The sequence below is a fragment of the Loxodonta africana genome, chromosome 10 (assembly GCF_030014295.1).
Source record: "Loxodonta africana isolate mLoxAfr1 chromosome 10, mLoxAfr1.hap2, whole genome shotgun sequence".
Classification (NCBI taxonomy): domain Eukaryota; kingdom Metazoa; phylum Chordata; class Mammalia; order Proboscidea; family Elephantidae; genus Loxodonta; species Loxodonta africana.
The window spans coordinates 45,740,308-45,764,175 of NC_087351.1; the positions used below are offsets into that span (position 1 = coordinate 45,740,308).

The window sequence follows — 23,868 nt, forward strand, 5'->3', positions numbered from 1 at the left end:
ATTTTCAAGGTAGACAACTCCAAGCTCTACCCTCGAATCGAACATTCTCACGTTTCTCTATTTCTACTACCAAAACTCACCAAAGAAAAGTGTATCATTTATTTACTCAGTCCTCATCCTGCTTTTCTACTGAAACTGCTCTCTCTGGAAATCCCCAAATAATTGACAGCACCAGAGAGCCTTCTTATTTGGGAAGCACTGGACAATCCTCTCCATTACCTCCTCCTTTGGTTTCCTACATATTAAATGCAAATAATTTATTTTAATGTTGGACAAAAGTTCAATAGATAACATTTTTGGAATGTCATTGTCACTAGTACATAGCTGTCCTAATAACAGTTTTTTGTAAAGCCCTTTAGCAATCTGCAGACATAAAGTTCCGTTGCGAATCATGAGCATGGACGGAGATGTGTATGATGCCTTCACCCAGGTATCCACATGGCTTACCCCCTTACCTCACCACATCTCCTGTCAGATACCATCTCATCAGAGAGGCGTCTGGGACTACCCACCGAAAATGTGGCATTTATCACTCTGTAACCCCTTACTCTGCATTGCTCTTCTTTACACCATTAATCACTACCTGAAATTACTGTATTTCTTTTTTGCCCCTCCCTCAAAACATCAGCACTGTTATAAATGGTCCCAGACCATTATAGGTACTCAATAAATATTTAGCTGAGCTACAGTAAAACCTTTTATGTGTGTTTACACAAGCTGTTTAAAATACCAATATTGTCTTTTAGGGTCGTGTTTGAAGAAGGGGCAAGAAGTTCCAGGGGCAGGCAGAAGATAAGCTTTTATAAAATTAAAAGATGTGCTTTCCATCCTCATGTCTGCCATGGAGAGTAACACTTTGCATCTCAATGGTTTGAATCACTGCCTGATTTTTCACCCAGCGCTGCATAACTGTTTCTCATCACATGGTATTGTTTTAGTTAGTAATATAGCTTTAAAGCAAGGAAAAGGCAGAATGCGTATGTGTCTTTGCAAGTATCTCTGTAACCAGACTCTTCTATGTAACTCTGCTTTAAAATATAGTATGTCGACAACATCTGCGTCTGAAATGGAGATTTGGCCAGAATGCTAAGAAAATAAATATGGCAGTTCAACTCCATACTGGCAACCAGTTACTGCCCCATGGATAGGCTGCGCAGAAGATTCATGTATATAAAATAGTATATTAAAGTAAAGTTACAAAAGCAAAGAGCAATCATTGCAACTATAATTTTTTTCTTCCTCTTCGGGATTCTAATTTTAAAAGCATTAAAGAAGACAGCTGCTCATGCTGTGATATGCGCTAAACAGCCTGAAGGATGGAAAAAAATATATTTGTAGCTCATAATAACTATTGACCTTTCTGATATACAATGTTCTCTGTGTTAGCTATTCAGTTCTATCAACAGTGAAGATTGAACATGACTTTTTAATAGAAAACGTGGGGTTTCGAGCTGCCTTCACAAAGGTGCTTATGTACTGTTATTTTGTATTGTACTAAAAGACAAAGTTCTGATGCCCTTTGTCTGACATCATGTTTGTTGTAAAAAAAAAAAAAAAGAAGAAGGAAAGGAAAGAATAAAAGAAACAGAAAAGGGGGAAAAAACTCCAGTGTTATTGAGTATGTTTTATATGCGGAATTGGCTCATAACCGCTTTATAGTCATGATAAAAGCATTGCTACACTCGATCCCATACGCAATATTGGTAATGGAATCCACGCAGCATCCCAGGAGGACACGCTATATTTTTCTCCCAGAATAGATCCCTCAAGTGGCAACATTTATAGGGAGTTTCCAGTAAGATTTAAAACACTCGTTTGCAGTATTCATATGCCATGTTCTTTGGAGTACACAGCCTGCTGCATAATGGGTCACACTGGATGTCTTATACTCTCATAGGCTATCTTTACAATACCCAGTTTTTCCCCTTGAACTTGCCCTGTTGCTTAGCAGTTGTGTGTAGAAACACCCACTGGTAGCAGCTTGACTCTGACACTGTGTATATTTCCCCAGAGTGGTATCATCCAAACACCAACTGCAGAGCAGCAGGCGGCAGCTGAACACTCACCTCTCCCTCAGGGGACAGCCTCACCAAGCAGTAACCCCTGCCAGGCGCAGGAAAACCTGAAAGGCAACCTTATGCATTATGATTCTCATTGAGGCAAACCGGACATTGCCAGGGAGTCTATGCTGACAGGTGGCATGGGTTGGCAATTTTTTTTTTTTGACCAATTATTTTTAATGTTACTTTGAAAGAAGTTTATTGCATCATTATGGAACCACAATTACTTTCACAGTTACGCTCTAGAGCTTCAGTTAATGATTCACAAGTTTCTAAACAAGGCTGAAGATTCACAACTGGGTGGGGGCAGGAATGAGTCCTAATGAGACTTAAATAAATCAGGCTTAATTTCAGTACTTCACCCTGATAAGAGGCTGATTTCTGAGCCAGAGTATAATGGCTGGAACTACATTGTCTAAAAAGGGTGATACGACTTGTGACCACAGAAAAAGAAGGGTCCTGCCTCAGCACCAACAGCCTAGGATCCCACTCTCATATACTAAGGGCCCTCACTCCTTCAAAGTTGCCCTGGCATATGGTAGGGGACAGGCCAAGGGGATCAAAACCAACTCTCAAAAGATAGAGAGCAATGCATTCTCCAATTCTGGGGGAAATCAGGCCAATCCTGTTTAACTACCAAACCCAACCAGTCCATTTCTCTCAAAATGACACTTTGCAGAAAACACTCCCTCGGAGATGAATATGTGGAGAGGATATATTGAACTCCTCCCCTCATAAAGACTTCTTGGGACAGGATACTATTTGATATAGGAGGGTGGTAGGGGAAAATTGAATAAATTATTAAAAGAAATCATCTGAATGTCACTTTATGTCAACATTCATAACTGAGAGCCTACTTACAAAAAGCAGTCCTACATACTGGGGGGCGCAGGGCTAGGAGGCTGGAAAAGAGCATGGAACGGATACAACAAAAGACAAAACATAATCCCTGCCTTTCAAGATCTCATGACTTCATTGATGGCACTGTTGATAGCACCTTTTGCAAATTGCAAGTTTTAAAAAATCAGTTAAGGACTTACCTTTGAAAACACAGACCCTGCTTATAAAAATTAGTATTGCAGGTAGTTTTCCCTACACGTGCGAATTCACCAGGTATGGACACATTGGGCCACACATTCCTTCTCACTGTCACACAGATTTTACCCGTATACATGGTTGCTGGAAACCCTGGTGGCTTACTGGTTAAGAGGTATGGCTGCTAACCAATAGGTTGGCAGTTCAAATCCAGCAGGGGCTCCTTGGAAACCCTATGGGACAGTTCTACTCTGACCTATAGGGTCGCTATGAATCAGCTGACTTGACAGCAACAGGTTTGGTTTTTTTATTTCGTTTTGTTTTGTTTTTTACATGGTTTGGAGCGCAACCAAAAAGTCAGCAGTTCAAATCCACTAGCCCCTCTTTGGAAACTCTGTGGGGCAGTTCTGCTGTGTCCTGTAGGATTCGTTATGAGTCTGAATCAATTCAATGGCAATGGGAGTGGGATTTTTTTTTATGAGTACATGGTTACTACATATCAAAACAAGTCTGTGATTTTTCCAAAGAGGTTTTATGTAGGATGTTATATTAGTTACCTATTGTTGTAGTTGTGCTCATGAAGAACCTTTACATAGATCAAGAGGCAGTTGTTCAGACAGGACAAGGGCAAGGGGATACTGATTGGTTAAAGTCAGGAAAGGTGTGCATCTGGGTTGTATTCTTTCACCATACCTATCCAACCTGTGTGCTGAGCAAATAATACAAGAAGCTGGACTATATGAACAAGAACGGGGCATCAGGATTAGAGGAAGACTCATTAACAATCTGCATTACTCAGATGACACAGCCTTGCTTGCTCAAAGTGAAAAGGACTTGAAGCACTTACAGATGAAGATCAAAGACCACAGCCTTCAGTATGGATTGCACCTCAACATAAAGAAAACAAAAATCCTCACAACTGGACCAGTGAGCAACATCATGATAAAAGGAGAAAAGATTGAAGTTGTCAAGGATTTCATTTTACTTGGATCCACAATCAACAGCCATGGAAGCAGCAGTCAAGAAATCAAAAGACGCATTGCATTGGGTAAATCTGCTGCAAAGGACCTCTGTAAAGTGCTGAAGAGCAAAGATGTCACCTTGAAGACTAAGGTGCGCCTGACCCAAGCCGTAGTGTTTTCAATCGCATCATATGCATGTGAAAGCTGGACAATGAGTAAGGAAGACAGAAAAAGAATTGACGCCTTTGAATTGTGGTGTTGGTGAAGAATATTGAATATACCATGGACTGCCAAAAGAATTTCTTAGAAGAACTACAACCAGAATGCTCCTTAGAAGCAAGGATGGCAAGACTGTGTTTTACATACTTTGGACATGTTGTCAGGAGGGATCAGTCCCTGGAGAAGGACATAATGCTTGGCAAAGTACAGGGTCAGCAGAAAAGAGGAAGATCCTCAATGAGGTGGATTGACACAGTGGCTGCCATAGTGAACTCAAGCATAATGATAGTAAGGATGGCACAGGACCGGGCAGTGTTTCATTCTGTTGTGCATAGGGTCGCCATGAGTCGGAACCAACTCAACAGCACCTAACAACAACAACGACATTGTTGTATAATAAGTTACACCAAATCTTGACAACTTAATAAAGAAGGAAGCATTTATTATCTCACATAGTTTCTGTGGTTAGGAATCTAGGAACAGCTTCCCTGAGTAGTTTTGGCTCGGTTTCCCAGGAGGTTGCAATAGAGATGTCAGCCAGAGTAAAGCCAACTAAAGGCTTGACTGGGGCTAGATGACCCACTTCTAAGCTTTCTCATGTGGCCATTAGTAGGAAGCTCATTTCCTCACTGACTGTTGGTCAGAGGCCTCAGTACCTTGCTCCACAGGCCTTCTTATAGGGCCGCTTAAGTGTCATCCCAGTGTGGCAGCTGGCTATCTCCAGAGTGAATAATCCTAGAAAGAAGAAGCCACTGTTCTTTTTATGACTAGTCATATATCGTCACCTCTACCATATTCTGTTTATTAGAAGCGAGTCACTATGTCTAGCCCATACTCATGAGGAGAAGGATTAGCCTCTCCCTTTTCGAAGCAGGAGCATTGAAGTATCTGTGGACATATTTTAAAACTACCACAGAGGTCATCCCAGATAAACATAAAATCCACTTTGACAATTTCTATGAGAAAGGATTTATTTGTACCATGCTTGGGAAGCCTGCTATCAAGAGACTAGGTCGGGAAGACTTTATTATATTAAAATCAATGCCTAAAGAATATTAGTTATTGAATTGTTCTTACAAGAACATTCATTATTCAACAGTGTGTGTGTGTGTGTGTGTGTGTGTGTGTGTAAAAGCTTTGCTCTGGGCACAAGGAACCATGCTAGATGCTGTAAAAGGGATCAAAATTGGACCTCTCTCAGATTCAGCTGCCCACACATGTCTAGCATAACAGACAAAACAAGTACATGGATAACTATAAGAACTGTGTGTTGGCAATGTCATAACCTTTGCAGTCAAACGTGTTATATTCTGCATCCTGGGAGACCTTGGACCACATACTGTTTTTATATAATAAGAAAGATTTGGTATTGAATCAGTCAGTATGGGCTTAGTTGTGCTGCAAATTAACAACAAACATGTATTCCTCTGAGGGTAGCTGAAGTTCTGCTCCACACAGTCTTTATTCCAAGACCCAGTTGATGGAGCAGCCACCATCTGAAATGTTGATGTCACAGGGAGAGAAAAAGTGGCATACCCTGACTGGCTCCTAAAACCTCTGCCTGGAAGTGACACGCAACTTCATATTTCATTAACCGAAGAAAGCCACATGACCATATCTAACTTCCAAAAGGCTGAGGAAGCGCAATCTTCAAAGCTTTTACAAGAAAAGAAACAGCTTGTCAAATTTCAGTGTACTTGTACTCATTCTGAAGTCCCTAAAATACCATCAGTATCTAACAAAGGTAACATCCCACTGAAACAATTTGGCTTTTTACCAAGGTAATTGCATAAATGAACCAGTATCCCCTCCCTTGTCTCGTGAAAGCCATCTTGGGTATCTGTGCTTTGGTTTGTCCTGTGTGCACAGAACATCCAAAAAAGAAAAGATTGGTTTAGGCAGTAAAGTGGGGAAAGAATATTTTTTAAATTCATAGCCCTTTGCCGTCAAGTCAATTCCAACTCGTAAGGACCCTGTAGGAAGAGGAGAACTGCCCCCATAGGGGTTCTAAGGAGTGGCTGGTGGATTCAAACTGGCCTGCCTTTTAGTTAGCAGCCAAACGCTTAACCACTTGTGCCCCCAGGGGTCCAGTTCAGCTTCACCTTTAAAAGGAAAGATACTTTGTTTACTTTTGAGGGAGTCACATTTGCTCAGAGCTTACTTTTCCTTTTCTTCTCTCTCACACATCAGGATTTGGAGGCAGCTGGAGGATCCTGATACTAGATTGCACTGAAAACACTTGGATGTGCTGAAAAGAAAGCTCTTCTTTATGCTTTAGCCTTATACCTTGCAGAAACTCTGGAAAGAATACAGAAAGAGTTCAGAATGAACCTGGCGGTCAGTTTAGCCCAATGCGACCTGGATGGTTCTCAGCCACGTTCTCCTTCTCCCCCACGTCTTGCTCCTACATAATGATCAGGGAGCAGCAACTACAATACCAGTTAGGGAATCATAAACAGATGTGGAGTAACACAGATACGATTTCACATTACGGTAGTGTTTGCCAACATAAAAATTATTACAACTTTTGCTGTAAATTGTTCTGTAAATTTTACAAAATATGCAAAAACTGACATTTCAAGAGCTGAGATCATTTAGATTTATTAAGAGTTGAGGCCCTTGAGACTCAGCAAAAGAAAAGTATATTTCTTTATTTAGCTTTTGGTTGTATGGGCTTCTTTTATGTTTGTGTTCAGCTCCTTGCTTATAATTCATAGGTCAAAACTGGGCGCATCTGGCTTTGACCACTTAATCCAGCTTTGTCCATAAATTTCTCCTGTGTCTCAGGTCAACAGGAGAATCCCAAATTTCTTATCAGACCATGTAGCAATCGTGGCCTGCCTCAAAAGTTGACAGAAAAGCATTTTACACCTAGAGAGCACTCTAAAATACTTCCTCGACATCAGTGGTTCCACTGTCTTTACAGAGCACCTGTCCTAAGGATGACTCTTCTCACTCCTCTTATTCTCTACACACACACATGCATGTGCACACACACACACACACACCACTTCTCCGGTCTCTGCCGCAGCCATGATGTGCATCACCAAGGCCCCTGCTGCCCTGGCTCTTCCCCCACTAGAACCTTCATCAAAGTTGTACTTCTTACCTGAGATAGTTAGAAGCCTGTCTTCTAAAGCTACTGCTTTCATCTGTCATATGCAGATAGTACATCTTCTTACACCAAAGACACCCCTTGTCAGAGTTGGGATAAACAGAGTGCATTCGCTAGCCCTGAAGGAAGCATGGTGCACGTGCTGTAGATGAGTTTGTTACATGTCCCTTTGAAAGGAACAGCGTGGCACGTTACTTCTACCCCGTCCTCAGAACTAGGAAGCCACACAGAATTAAAGCAGAAACCTTCATCAGAAATCAAGCTCTTGTCTAGCTTGCCCCCTCTCTCCCTCTTTCCACCTCCTTGCCTCCATGCTCTTGAAATGAAGCTTGAAGGCCAGTTTAGACCTTACATCTCAGCTCCGATTAGGCAAAGCCCAGCCTTAGCGTTGCTCTCACACCAGTTGTCCTGAGTTTAATTAATGCTGCCCCTGTATGTTTACGCAATTACTGTTGTTAACACACGGGGCGGTGCTGAACTTATTGCCTCAGTCGGGACAGAATGCAGTGCTGAGCCTCCACAGCACACGCAAAGCTCGTGTCTCATGTTTCTACACCCTCAGGAAGTACCCGTGCTGTGGTCTCTAATGTGCACTCTAAGTGTTTTACTGTACGGTCTCACATCCTGAAAACAATAATAATTTCTAATGATGCCTGAATTACCCACACTTCCACAGTCTAGGTGGTTCCTTCCTTATTGGGTCAGAGTATCCAGGACCCTGGTGCTAAAACATATTTCACTTCCCCGGGAAGTTTCATTTTTCCTCAGCTATCACAAACACAATCTTGCTGAACAGAGCTGAATTTTTAAGGCTGAGTTTGTGGTGTGGATTCTGATGGCTTTTACGTTAGTTCAGGTCTCTGAGGACCATTGCCAATAAATGTGAAAGGGACAACAGTCGATTGGCATACTTTTCCATTTCCACTAGGATGAAAAAAACTGCTATAAATTAAGTCTAACCTTAAATGTATAATCTGTCCTTGGGAAAGGAAAAAAAATAAAAAGGATATAGCATCTTCAAGCTCTTGGCATCCCTTATGAGAAAAAATTGGTTCTAAAGGTCTCTGATCTTGTGTTTTAGTAAAATAGAACTGCACGGCTGACTGACAGTTCTGATCTAAAGCATTTACGTTTAAGTTTTGATCTCTCTGCTTTTGATTAAAACTAATGAGCTCATTTAATTCAAAATGGGAATCTCTGATAAGAGAAATAAGGTTGATGTGATTGGATTAGAGGGGCAAATTAAACTCTTAGAGCAGAAGTTTGTGCTTATATAGTGTATTAAAAAGCTGTTGGCGTATTATGGCGTGTTAGATGATGAGAAAAATTTCATAGTAATTCATATTTAATCAGAAGAAATGAAAGGACTAAATATAACATGGCTCTGCTTTTCCCTCGAGTGATAAAAAGCTGTACATTTGAAATGACATCAGATCCATGCTCTCTAAAAAAAAGAGAAAACCTTAAGAGAGACACATAAGAAAGGGACATTTGTCAGTGGTTCCATCACTGCAGAATAGAAATACCATAAATACAAAAAATATGCTGCTATGAAGAAAGGATGACACAAGAAAAGCCCTGAACCATAGACAGTGAGCTTTCTGTTATAATAGTAGCTCTCATTATTCTTTCATCTGACCCTCGAGTTCAGTGTGAAAAATCAAGATTTCTTTCTCTTAGAAATACATGCGATATGTTTTGTAATTTAAATTTTAAAAGTTGTTTTGTCTATTCTGTGTCTTTATGTAACTATTTCCACATGTATGTACTTCGTAAATCTCTTTATTACATGTATTTCTTTACTATTTCCAGAGAAAATTAATGTCAATGTAGGGCTGCTTAAAATACATCTTGTTCGTTTGTGGACTTTTTTTCTTTTTTTACTTTAGAATAAAAAAAGCTTTAAAGTACTATTTTAGAAGAGTAGAATCAGAGATTTATTAGACTTAAAAACCCCAAGATTAATTTCTTTGCAGGAAAAGACTTAAATTTATAAAATAGATTAAAAGCTCATTTTTAAAGAAAACAGATTTACATTGCATCTTAACTATTTATATAACGGTGTTTTTAGGTCAGAAAGACTGTAACCTACCACTTTGAATTTCATAGGTAAAAATAAATTCTACTGAGTCTAAAAATAAATTCTACTGAGTCTAAAAATATACAAAATGAAAAAATACTCTGCTTAAAAGAAGAAGTAAGAGCAGAGAAGTAAGAAAAAGAAACTGTCTCCTATCTGGGCACAGGGAGAGGGAAAGCTGCCATTACTAACAGGAATAGAAATCGTTTTTATTTGTTTCTGTCTGTGCATCCCATTCCTAGTCCTCTATCTTGAGTCAGTTGAAAAGACTTCATAGTTCTGATTTCCTACAACGAATAAAACCACCTCAGAAAGACAGTGGTAAGCAGTCTATCCAACCAAGATGGTTTTGTGTTTCTTGCAACTTCCAGTAGGTGAATGGTGCAAGAAGGGATTTTCCAAAGGAACAAAGGGCAGGTCTTCCCCACCCTCCATCAGAAGCGTCTCTGCCTGTATCTTGGTTGATCCCATAAATGCTATGGGTCCTCCTTTGTCGTAACAGTTCTCACCATGTGCACGGGCCAAGCCTCCAGTTGTGCTGCAATAACTTCCTATTAGGTCCCACTTAGGGAGCTGCTGGAAACTGAAAAGCTCTTGCTAGAGACTAGAACTGAGTTACCTTGGCTACGTTAACTTTTCCTTTTTATTTTCTGCAAAGTAAACATTTTCTGAATGAGGTAAATTGATTACTACGCTCTTAGCACCCATCAGTCATTTATTTTTAGTGAGCTCAAGGATTGCACCTGAGCAGTAACGGTGAGGGTTTGTGCAGACATCTAAATCCTGTGTATATTTTTGTATTCCTCAGTGGAGTCAACAAGCCCCAGTCTGCTAACCACTGACAACACCCTTGAGCGTTCCTTTTTCATCCGAATGAAATCTACTCTGACCAAACGCGGCGTGCATATCAAATCATCAGGATATAAGGTAAGCGGGGCTCCAGGAAGGGAGACATTTCTATCTTGGGTCAATTCTGAGTAATTTGTTATTGAGTTTTCCAGCTGCCTTGGGTCCTTATAATTAACACATGCAATCTTGAACAACCAGCCACAGGGTTCTTAATTACATATCTTCTTGTCTCAAGGTAAGGACTTTATTATTACACCTCTCCGTCTCGCGTCAGACACTGCAGGTCACTAAATGTCCCCATATAGCGTATTTTCCTAAAACACTTCTTATTACTACTTCAGGTGCTTCAGTGCATGCTAAAAATTCACTTTGATGAAGAAGATGGGCCAAATTTACCTCAATCCCTAAGATAATTGCTCTAGAACTGCTATCTGTAAAAGTTCTTCTTCCCCTACTTCCCCGTTCATTTTCCCCCTTTCTCTTTAGAGAAAGACTTCCCATTTTAATAACATCTTGGTCACTGAAATTCATATACATAGATAAGAAAAATCAGGTTGCTGTCAGAAACTTAAATTTTGAAATTACAGTGATTAGTCATTCAGCTCCATCTTAGCATACACAGAATACTTGACATATAGTTGAGAGATAACAAACAGCGAAGACCAAGTCTGGAGTCATAATCTACATTATTATCATTTAAGGTTAAGGATATAAAAACCTTCTAATCTCAGGACATTCCAACATTTCAGTTACCATAGCAACATAAATTAAGACCTTCGGAATTTACGAAATGCCTTTGGCAACCTGAATCTTATCAATTTTACAGCACACTTACCAGCCTCTCAAACAATATTTATTGTATGTGGGCGGGAAAACAGAAATAGAAGGTACCACAGAGGTAGCCAGCGTGACCTTTCCCAATTTCCGAGTTTAGAACTTGTGATAATGCAGTTCTGTAGGGTGACCAGAGTGTTGTCAGGAATTGAACAGCCACCATCGTCTGGTCTCAAAAACATTACAAAAATCATCAGAAGACTCGCAGGTGTATAAAAGTCAGAGTCGGGTACTTTCTTTGACATTAATTCTTCAGAAAAGGAAGAAAGGAGGTGGGAAGCAGGCCGTTTTAGGCACGACCTTTACAGAGCTGTCCTACAGTCTGAAAGGCACACGTGGGGCAGCATCTTTAACCTTTAGCAGGAGCATCACAGCTGGGCAGCTGCCCCTGCAGTAGCTTTCCTCTACAGAGTCTTGTTACAAAGGAGTGTGCTGGAGGGAAGAAAACAGACTCTGTCCTTAGGACCATTTTGTACTTCCTGCTTCCCTGAAGACTAGACATTTGTTAGTCATTAACTGTGTACAATCGTGTACAACAGTTGTCAGTTGTATTAATAGTTGTTAACAGTTGTAGGAATTAGCAAGTTTGGAATTCTCTAAGCAGACTCTAGGAGTCATGATCATCGTTATTTTAATGTCAGAAAGCCTCTTTAGGAGGCTTAGGGTTTCCTTTCGACTATTTCCTGTCTCTCAGCATTTGTTCTTCACCTGACTGGTTTTTACCGGTGATTAACCCAGTGCCCTTAAGTCGATTCCGACTCATAGCAACCCTATAGGATGGAGTAGAACTGCCCCATACAGTTTCCAAGGAGCGCCTGGCAGATTCGAACTGCCAACCCTTTGGTTAGCAGCCATAGCACTTAACCGCTACGCCACCAGGGTTTCCTTACCGGTGATTAGGGGGCATATTTCAGGAGGAAAGGAAAGTGGTAGAGGTGAGCTGTAGTTTGAGAAGGGAATTATTTTGTATAATTCAATATCATGAGATAATTTAATTTTTTGAAAAACAAAAGCATCTATTATCATCATACTACTACAAGCTAGAGACAGTAAAGCTCCACAGAATGTTGGAACATGGGCTATAAAGGTAAAAAATTAATATGGAGTAATAGAGTTTCAGGCAGGAGTCCAAGTGACCTGGGTTTTTATTTTATTTTATTTCTTGCTTGCTTGCTTTTGCCACATGGGCCTCTCAGTGAAGCTCTATTTTCTGCATGACCTGAAACTAGAAAGCTGATTTCCTAATTACTACTGGAATATCATCCATTCATTCATCTGACAAGTGTTTCCTGAGTTCCTAGTATGTACTGGGGCCCTGCTCTACCTTCTGGAAACCCAGCATTGAACAATAAGAAGTCTCTGCTTTCATGGTGCTTACATTCTAGCAGGGCAAACAAACCCCAGAACCCAGTGCCATCAAGTCAATTCCAACTCATAGTGACCCTATAGGACAGAGTGGACAGACAGTGAAAATAAAGAAGGTGATCTCAGAGAGTGGTAGCCGCTAAAATAACAATAGCTAATATTTATGAGCACTACTATATGTTGGATTTGATGTAGTTCACATGTATTAATCCTCACAGCCATGCTTGGAAAGTTTTATTATTTCCACTTCACAGAAGAAGAAACTAAGGCCTAGAGAGATTAATTAGCGTATCTACCATCACATATTAAAATGGCAGAGCTGGAGTTTGAACTCAAGGAGCCTGGCTCCACGCTGTGTGTGCTTAACCACCAGACTACAAGACTATGCGGACGGTGAAGCAGGATAACGTGAGAGGGAGTGGCCAATGGGGGCAGGAAACCACTTTAGATAGGGGGTCAGGGAAGACTTCCTTGAAGAGGTCACATGTCACTTGTGACTGGTGTGTGAAGAGACCACCAGGCAGACATCTCGAAAAAGAGTGTTTCTGAAGCAACTTGGGTTTAGGATTAAAGATACCTTGCTATAAGATGTCTCTGAGAAATAAAAGATTTAAAAGTACAACCTTGAACATCCCGGATTAGAAGAGATTCAGAAGCTGTTCCAAATTCCATCGAATCATATAATGTTGAAGTTGATCACACTCCTCTGCCATACCCTGTAAGTCTTTCTCCAAATATTGTGGAAATTGCTACCCAGTACCCATCCCTCTCCCCAGAACTGCTAAGAGGAAGTCTAGCCATCCACCAGTCACTCAATAAGATGAACCCTCCAAAAGATCCTGCCGTTCCCCTCCTTCTCCTCAGTGAGCTTCCCTCACTAATTAACCTTGTGTGAAAGTTAGTGGCAGAGCTGATGAGAATCCCGTGACATGACACAACTGCATAACATCCCTATTTATCTGCTCATTCTCAGTAAGTAAATCTAGCAGCTTATAAAACATTCAAATAAAACTGGTAATCACCCCACCACCACATGGTAAACACAAAGAAACAACAATGGTAATTTCTCTGCACTCCCAATACCCCCCCTAATTTATCACCATTGAGTGTTTCTTTATTTTGCCTTAGCTAAAGAGCTAAGGTGTTAAGTCTTGCTCAGTGCAGGTCACTATATCTCTGTTTTTCTTATTACCTTGGCACATGGGCCTATTCAACTTTGTCCATCACGTTGTCTGCCCCCCTTTAGTGCTGCTGTTGTCACTGACAGTAATAATAGTAACAAAAGTACCTGTTACTGAACATTGGCTCCATGGCAGGCACTGTGCCAAACACTTTATACTGATTTTATTTAATCTACATGTTATTAACAACTTCTTCTATGCCAGGCATTATCCAAACTAACGTTTTATTATTGTCCCCATTTTGCAGGTGGTGAAAGTGAGACCTTAATAGGTTAAGTACTTTGCTCCTGTTCGTATAGCTCTTAAGTAGCTACTACGGAACCCGGATTGACTCTAGGCATTGGGCTCCAGAGTTTGCCTCCTTAACAACTTTGTTGCTTAAACCACTAGGCCAAAATAAAGGTTCGGTGTGATCTGGACCTCAACATATGGAAAATTTTTTTAAAAACCTCTTGCCTGATTAAAATCTTCTTTGTGGTGGCCCAGCATATCCCACGGGCACTACTGTATTGACGGTTGGTTATCCCAATGCTCCAAGGAGTTCACAGGGATTTACCTTCCTTTCCAGGGATTAATATGGCAGCTCAGGAACCCCATAACCAAGAATTCTAGCCAAAGAAATGCCAGTGTGGGTCTGGTAATTCAGGTATAGAGTGAATATTGCTTAATTTGCCATGCCCAGTCCTCAGGCAAGTTGCACTCTCTCCAATGAAGTTTCCCAACTATCAGCTGACATTCAGTCTTTTCTGTCCTCACTTGCTTGGAAATCCACGGCAGCATGTTATCTGGACCAGACACTTTTTATGCCTCAGGGACTTCCCTGTTGTTTAGGTCTCATTGTTGGCCACATATCTTAGCATAACACAGCTTTCATTTAAATTGCTTTGCATCAATATTCTGCCTTCTTGATTAGGTCTATGGGGGAACTTGCTAGGTATAGCACATGGGGTAAAAGGAGATAGGTGATCAGGAAAATTAGAGAAGACTAATTGGGTCGCCTCCTTAGCTCCTGTCTTTGGAGGATAGTTTCCTTCGGTGTGGGACTTCCCTTGTTCTAATCTACTCTTAAATGCCCACCAGCACCACTGTCATGTCTGGGGTCTTTATCTACACATATTATGATGTCCTAACTCTATAATGATATAACAGAGCAGCCTTGACTGGGAAACACAGACAAAAAGAGAAAATTTGTCATGTTTATATAATGCTGAGAATTTCTCCAGACTCTTCACAGAGGTAAAAACCTTCAAATGCTGGGAGTTCCTGATATGACACATAAAACCAGATTACTAAGGGAAGGTGTGGGAACTCTTGAAAACAAACAGTCCCCCATCTGGGATGATTTGAGTATGGATTTGCCTGTAGCTAAGTGTTGAACTAAATGACTTCTGAAATCCTATCAAGCCTCCTTATGATATAAAGAATAAATACTTAGAGGAAATAATAAGAAGGCTCACTGATTTATTAGGATTGCTGATAGACCCCAGCTTTAAGACTATCCATATCTAAATATGAAGTAACAAAAACAGTGAATTAGAGGATGCTAATTAGCTAAATTCTTTCGCCGTTTCTGAGCACAAACATAGGCATCCTTTGGATTAGAAACATCTCTTGTTTGTTGTTAACAATTCATGTGACTTTTCATGGTTGTTATCTGTTCTGTGGTTTGTTATATTTTGGGTGTCAGAGACCCCTTTGAGGATTTGGTGAAATCTATAGAGCCTCTCTCAAGGTAAATTAATTTTTCACCAGGAGATTCTTCAATCTCTGAAGTTTATCCATTGATTTTAGGTTACAAAGTGCTATCTAATATGATTTCTAAGGAATGATGGCATCTTCAGTACTAATTACGAAACCAAGTCTGTGAGTCTTCCAGAACATACATATTAAATCGGTATCACAATAGCCCTTTCCTTCCTCCTCATTTCTTCCTCGCATTTATCCATCTGGTGTTAATACATATTAAAGTCCTATTGCAAAAGTACACCAGCTCTTAGACCACAGAAGCTGAGATTCCCATTTTGATCCCCTCATGCGGATGAGTCTAAATCTTTTGAGAAAATATTTTTCAGAAAATATCTTTTAGAAAAATTATACCTAATATTAAAAAAGAAAAAATTATACCTGTAGTTAAGAGAGTTATTTCCAGTGGCACATGGTGCTCCCCTTTCTTCCTGTTCAGTTAGGTGTGCAAAAAGGTTGCATTCACCAGGATTTCCAACACCAAAATTTCAGCTAGGTAATTTTACAAGCTGAAGACTCTTTGTATGCAAACTTGTTCTTGATTGAATGTGTATATTAACAAGTCTCAAGATGATAGCAAACTGGAACGGAATTATTACTTACTGTTTCCATCATTTGCAATTTTAGCTCTTGGTTTAATTTTTTAATATTTTTTAATGCTTCAATAAAATAAAGTCCGCAATGCAGGGATATCAGCTCCTCCTTCTTGCTCATCTGCCACTTTAATGAGTTGCCAGAATTGGTTGAATCCTCCTCTCTTTCTCCACTTACCTTCCTCTAGTTTAATGCCTTTGTTACTGACCTATTGTGAGAAGATTCCCTAATTACTTTCCAGGAGATTTTACTTTCCTGCACTCTGCTCCCCAGAGTATCTTCTCAAAGCCCCAGCAGTCATTTGTTTCTCTGCTCCTAAATCTTCAGTGGTTGATAGTACCAGCGTATGTAAGACTCTGGCCCAGCCTACCTCTTCTACCGCCATCTCCGTCATTCTTTTCTGGAACTCCTGTCACCAATGCTGTGTAATCAGGCCAGTCATTTTCATGAACTATGCTTGCATACTCACCTTGCCATGCTTTCGAACATGCTGTTTTCTTTTCCAGAAATGCCTGTCTGCCCCACTTTCACCTAGAAAACTCCAAATCGGCCAGTAGGGAACCAGTTAAATATCACATGTCTTTTTTCCATCTTTCATGATGCCTTGAAGGAAAACTATCCCTTCTCCTCTGTGCTAAAATAGCATTTTTTAGATTTTACTTGAGCTCTCTGTGCCTCAGTTTTCTCACCTGTAAAATGAAGCTACTAACAGTATATAGATCAAAGAAATTTTCCTATAGATCCAGTGAGATAATGCAGGCTGAGGAAAGCATCTGACCTCCACTTTATGGCATGCTTTCATAATAATTTTCTATGAACCTGACAGTAAGCCTTTTACAGATTTTTATTTTCCCAATTTTGAAGATCAGTAAAATGGAGATACAAAAAACATGATTTGACTTGTCTAAGCTCACATAAATAGTAAATGGCGAAACTGAGAGAAAAATCTAGATCTTCTAATTCCAGTGTCTTCTTGCCAGTATACTGGTTGTCTTTGGCACTTTCTTATTCTGCTTTCTTCTCTCAACATCTAGCACAGTATCATGCGCATAGCTGCCACTCAATAAATGTTGGCTGGATTAAATTGCTTGCTCTGTATTCATCTGAGATACCAGTGAAAAATGTTGACAGGACAAAGCCCTATAACATACCACTAGTTGACAGCAATGTCTTTTAGATGTGACCGTTGAAATAGCAATGAACCCAAATGACTGTATGTAGCATAATCTGACTCACATTTCTCTATTTTACCTGCAAGGATTTTGTGAATCTTTATTACAGCCTTACTAAAATCAAAATGGACCACATCTGTAGCATTCCCCTGAGCCATCATTTAGGATTCCTTTCAGAAAATGCAAAACAGAGTTATTTTAGCATCAGTTACTTATCATGACTTCATGTTGGCCTCTGATGTTCACCATTTTCTTTCTATCAAATCACCTTTCAAAATTATTCCCTGTTGATTAAAATTTTCAGCTTCTCTCTTTTTGAGAATTAGAAAAATATTTGCCTTCATCCTGTCTTCTGGCATGTCTATGTGATTTCTCAAAGAGTGCTAAGAATATATGAATTGTTACTATAAGAAGGTTGGTTCTTTCTATTCCCCAAGACGATAACTGTATGCAGTGAGTTTTAATCGAACCAAGAGAAGTATAGGTTGGAGGTGTGCCCAGGATTAATATAGGGGGCAATGTGTTAGTGGTCCTTCTCTGGAGATTTCTAAGAGCATACACTAGCCTTATGAATTAAGAGTCTTTTGCTTCCAGACAAGTATGGACAGAATAGATGCCAAATGAATTTTTCTTCCAGTCTGAGATTCAGAGATGTTCCAGGTATCCAGACATATCAGTGCTTCTCCTAAAGCCTTTGCATCAGCTTTGTATTGTCTTGAAATGATAACTACAGTATTCCAAGCTGCGTAAAATGTAACTGTCTTGTAAAATCAATAGATGAATTTTCAGTAAGTCCAAAAATTCTGTCAACCAATTCAGGCTTTCTAAGACTATGTATTTATTGCCTTTCAGCCAACCCAGACACCCAGAATAACTTGAAGGGGAGAAAAAATTCCAGGTGTACAACTTACAGGCCGAGGTTGTGCTGATGAAAAATGCAAATAGAGGAAGCAATAAAATCAAAATTTTTAAATCCTGTTATCTAGTTGTAGTCCCTGCTCACCTCTGCACATTGTCCATTACAACGTGGTTTCAAGTGTCATTTTAAATACAGCTGACATTGTTTCTGATCTTGAAGAATTTACTTCCCATTACCAAGGCATGCCAGTAGTTCCAGCCTGAGCTATGTCATTTCTGGTGGGAATAATCAGCTAGCTACTTTACCAACTAGAGGCATTATCACTAGCTATTCAATGAAGTATCTGTAAACTCTAAGTACATCAGTAAATGTGGCCAAATATGGTGCCAACTTACAGGTACTTCATTTTCTGTTACACAGATTTTATAATGCAAGTAGGAGCTCGATCTTTCCAGGTTAGTTTTCTGAGTCTTTGTTGACTAAGCATTACCAAAGTGATGATTACTTGGGAAATGGCATAGCCGATGCAAAAATCAGCTCTGGTGTATATAATGTCTTTGAATTGACTAATGCTTCAAAATTTATCACTAATATCTCTGTAAATACATTCTCCATCTTTTATTTAAAGTGATTTTATTTAAATATTTTATTGCACCATCCTGAAATCTTAAATTGAAACATCCAGAAATTTTGCCAAAATTTCTGCTGAGACCTTGGCCCTTCTCTGTGGCACACACAGTCACCATCTGTATCATCATGTGACTATTTCACATTGAAACCACTGTTGCGCACTGATGAGTAAGTATGAGTAAGTGTGATGTATTATTTGGGGACCTCAAATCAACCAAAACCATAAAATAGTCTTATAAGTTTTCAATTTAGCATTTTAGTAATTGATTAAAACACATTTTTATGAAATAGTTGAAGCTTCATTGATAATTATTTATTACCTTGATTTATAAGTTTTCTAAAAAGTCTCTTTGTGGTAGATATATATTTTGCAACACAGATTTTTATATAAAAGAAGTATATAACTCTTCTTTTTATGATGCTTTGGCCCATTAAAATGAGTTTTAAAATGCAAACACACACACACACACACACACAAGTACAGGTCACCATTTTACAGGCCCAGCACTCGACGTGCTAAGATGCCCTAACAGCTACAGAACTACAAGTTCTGTTTCTATAAAGTACTCTCTTGATCTAGTGGTCTGAAATAGCAATTATCTAACTCTAACAGATTTCAAGGGCTCGCAAATGCATTACCCCGTTTGGCCATCATTGCTTCAAAACAACTCTACTGAAGAGTTGGTAAGCACATAGGCTGTGGTGTCAGACAGCAGATGATTTGGACTTACTCCTTCCATTCCTGGCTCTGTGGCTTTGGGTAAATTGTTTAACTTCTTTAAATATCACTTTCCTTCAATGGGAGTACCAAGAGAACCTCCATCATAAGTTGTTGTTGTTAGGTGTCGTCAAGTCAATTTTTGACTCATAGTGATCCTATGTGATGGGGTAGAACTGCCCCATAGGGTTTTCTAGGCTGTAATCTTTACGAAAGCAGATCACCAGGTCTTTTTTACACAGAGCTGCTGAGTAGGTTTGAACCACTAACCTTCTGGCTAGCAACCAAGCACTTAATCACTGTGCCACCATAGCGCCTTTCCTTCATACAGCTGTTGTGAAATTAACTGGGATTATGCAGGTAAAGTGCTTAGCATGATGCCTGGCCCATAAGGAGCATGGGTGTCCATACATGAGTTTCATGTTTATGGAACGCATATTAAGAGCTGGATAAATGTTGATCTAGACTATCCCAAACCTTAACCTCCAAATCTCTACATAGTAAAACCTGCTGCCGATTCTGACTCTTAGGGACCCTATAGGACAGGGTAGAACTGTCCCATAGAGTTTCCAAGGAGTGCCTGGTGGATTTGAACTGCCAACCTTTTGGTTAGCAGCCATAGCACTTAACTACTCTGCCACCAGGGTTTCCAAATCTCTACGTATAAACCTGGAATTGTAGAAAATAGTAATTCATCAATAACACTTCAGGTTATCTCCCAGAAATTATATGAGCTCTAGAATAATAAATTATTTCTTCTGAATATAAAAAATGAATTTATTTCTGGAAAATTTCTCCTTGCTTAAGTGCCCTGAATAATGATTTGATTGTAAGAGACAAAATATGACTGAAATACGTCATTTGTCCATTTAACAAAAGAAGTACACACTAAATGGTTTTCTTTGGAATTGATTTAGTGTCACAGCAAGACTAATACTGTACAGCCCTTTAACACAAGAAATGAAGTAGGGGCAGGGCTAATTTGATGCTGTTGAGCTATGGAATACATGGAGCTTCTAGGCTCCTGTAGCCCAGAAGACCCCATGGTTTAGTTAAAACATCTACATGTACATAAATTGAACCCTCTGGGAGGGGGAGAGGACAAATTACCCCTGTGGCACGCACCCCAATGCATGAGGTACTATACAAGATTTGAGAAGTAACTCTGTTGACTCATTCCAAGTAGGAGAAAAGAACCAGGATTCTGGAGTTTATATCTTCTCATGTGGTGATGACGAACTAATCATATGTCTCTGAATTCCCCACCACCACCACTAAAGATTGCTCTCCTCCAAGTCTAAAAGAATAGCCTCATTGCAAAGTGCTTTGAGTAATAAGACTTCTTCAAGCAAAAGAATCATCTACGTAATCAGTCCTCAATCCTTTGTAGTGATATTCCAGGAAGAGGCTTCTGGTGCACGTGTGGTGAATGTTTTCTTCTTTAAATCTAAACGACCAGCGGGCCATGAATATCTCTAAATTGCTATGTTGGCAGCATCACTTTAAGCTCATGTTGGCAGTAGTTTACTGAAACAACCCATGTAAGTTACCATTTGACTGATGGTAGCATTTGCACCTCACTTTCAGCAGGGCCTTCCCACTGCTTTTTATTCTCCTTGGAATATATTGTCCTCAGATATTCCCATGGGTCATGCCTGCATTTCACTCAGACTTCTGCTCAGACATCACTTCCCTCATCCCCTCATCTAAGTAATACACAAGCACACCCTCTGCACCCCGTTGCCTGCTTTATCCTGTGGCCCTGTTGTTCTTTATAGCACTTAACACAGTCAGACACTGTTTTATAAGCTTATTTGTACATAGTTTATCTCCTCCACTAGAGTGTAATCTGTAGTTCCTAGAACCATTCCAGGCACCTAGTGGAAACTCAATAAACATTTCTTTAAAAATTAATGAATTTGTACATTTTAGACGTTATTTGTATTAACTACAGGAGAACATAGCCCTTCCTTGGGTGAGTGTTCCACCTCCTCTAAAGGGAGTTAGAGATAAAATATGCAGCTGATGGAATTCGGTAACAAGTTTGATTTATTTAGGTCTTGGCTCCCCTTGCCAATATAAGTTAAAACTTTCTTCCTTTTAAAAAGACTACACTAAGGGTTGACATAATCTGTATTTTTTACGCTATCACATTCAGTTTTTTAGAAATCAACGTGCATTTAATCTGTACCCCATTCTTATCCAGTTCTAGTGGCTAGAACTCTAGAAGCACAACCTAGAGTCACTTGATTGTCACATGGTAGTTCTGAATATATCTAACAATTCTCAACAGCCCCTTGTCAAATGTCCTTCAAACTGACTGCTTCTTATAGAAGTTGGTGAAAACAGTAGTTTAACAGGGAGACACCTGGCTGGGGAGTGGGAGAGTCAGATAATTTGTTCTAATGCCAGCACTTTGCTCCTTACTTGCTCTGCAACTTCAGAGAATCTGATGGATTAGGCTAAACTTGAAACAAAGTAAACAATAGGACTTGCTTCCAACGTTCTTCAGTCACTGATGGTGGAGATTGCATGCCCCTTAGCTCCACTCCGTATGTTAGAGTGGAAGCCCCTTTGGGACATTCTGGGCAGTACAGGCTAGAGGGCCTGCCTAATCAGGGGCATCTTGGAACTCCTGGGAAGAGGGAGGTTAAATCTTCCGGAAAGTTCCGAGTCTGGCAAGTCACCTAAAGCTGCAGCATCATCTCTTGGCCAAGGCTGGTTTGAGAACCTGGGGTATTCCAGGAAATGTTTAACCAGATCACTGTTGGAAAGGGATTTTCCTGGGGAGGATTTTGTAATTCTTTGGGAGAGCTCCAGCGAACTACTGTACCTCCTCCTTGAAGAGACTATGGGTGACTGAAACCACCGAGACTTTAAGGAATCAATCTAGGTCCTAAATTGAGGACAAAAACAAAGGAGCGATTGAGAGAAATACTCTCTTGCCGTATTCCATGAGCAGGAACAAATTTATGTTCCTCAGTCACTTTAATACAATATGTACTCACCGCTCTTTTTGTTCCAAATAACAAAAAACATCATTTTAATATTAAATTTATTTATCTTCCCCCTTTACTTCTTTGCATTTGGCTTATTGGTAAATGTGTGTCAGTGCTGGTTGAAATGACTGTAAGTTTCCAGTTGACAGGCACTGGCACCTACCTGGAATATACTTATAGACAGTGGAGTAATATTCATTCCACTTATCATTAAATAGCATTTATGATAAGTGGAATGAATATTATTATATGTGTCAAACTCCTCAAAGAAAGATATCATAGAAATGTAAAACATCCTTGCTCTTGAATTGCTATTTTGTTATAAACTACTTATCTTCACTATGGAAGTACCTTTTATCTCTTTCTACTGGCAAGACCTAGAAAGATGGTGATGCAGTTTGTCCAAGGACACATAGTAGCCAGATCCCAAGTACCTTGCCACACAAGAGAAATGTTAAGTTCTATGGATTTGGTGCTTAGGACACAAAAATGGCCATGTCTTATACCTTCAGCTTCTCGAGCACCCTGTAGATCAGCCATGGGGTATTAGAACAAAAACGTAAACAGGATTGAAAGCAAGTCAGTCAGTAGGTAAGAAAGGAGTGAAGCCCAGAACCAACAGACCATACTGCCACTGTCCCGTAAAGGCCTGACTACTAAACCTAGGGAGACCCCTTGACCCAGTCGTCCTTCCCGCATGTATCAGTGGACATGTGCCATGAGAGCCCATGAGACGTTGGCCCCAAAGAATCTTTTCCCTTTTGCATACATAAATCAGACCTCCTATCCATACCATCCAGTTCTAAAAACTTTAAAAGGATGGTATGTTGCTAGTGGAAAATTCATGCGCAGCTGCTCTTGATATACTTCCTGCTTAGAGTAATTTTTATATCGCTGTGATACCTCTGAGTGACTGTGTTCAAAGTAGCTAACAGTGAGGCTCAGCTAAGAAGGAATATGTTGGTTGTTTGGGTTGTAATGATTTCAGCGAATCCTCTTTTTTTTACAGCATCATTAGAATCTGTCATTCTAATAATAATAATTCCCTTTTGACATCATGGAGGTAAGAAGAAATCATCACTGACAACAAAAGTGAGGTGATATTTCAGCAGTATTATTTCAGTGAAGATAAATTGAAAAGCTTTATTACTCCCCATGCCTTTAAAGAATGCTGAACAAGGCATATGCTGACCCTAGAGCTTATCTACTTCAGTTCATTCCAGACCGACATGAAATAACTAACTTTAATTGTTCCAACTCAGTTTTCAGAATGTAGTTTTTCCCCAAAGCTTTACATCTCTATAACGGAAACTCTTTAGAAAACTTGCTTTACCAGTTTATAATAAATTGGGAAATCAAAAGAAAAGTTCAGTGTAACCTAGAACAATCCATAATTTTCATTCTTCAACAGAACCTTTGGCTCTAAATATTTAGGAATTAGTTTCACTCAGTC

The 23,868-nt window shown here is 39.8% G+C and overlaps 1 protein-coding gene across 1 annotated transcript in view; it reads left to right on the forward strand.

Annotated features, from left to right (window-relative positions):
- The first annotated feature begins 391 nt into the window (after nt 1–391).
- LOC100662937 (neuronal PAS domain-containing protein 3) overlaps nt 392–23,868 on the forward strand; it is an 86,229-nt gene continuing 62,752 nt past the window's right edge. Inside the window, exons 1-3 of the mRNA XM_064291851.1 lie at nt 392–430; nt 2,012–2,129; nt 10,280–10,398. Of these exons, the coding sequence (XP_064147921.1) occupies nt 392–430; nt 2,012–2,129; nt 10,280–10,398 (276 nt within the window). The remainder of the gene's footprint in view (nt 431–2,011; nt 2,130–10,279; nt 10,399–23,868) is intronic.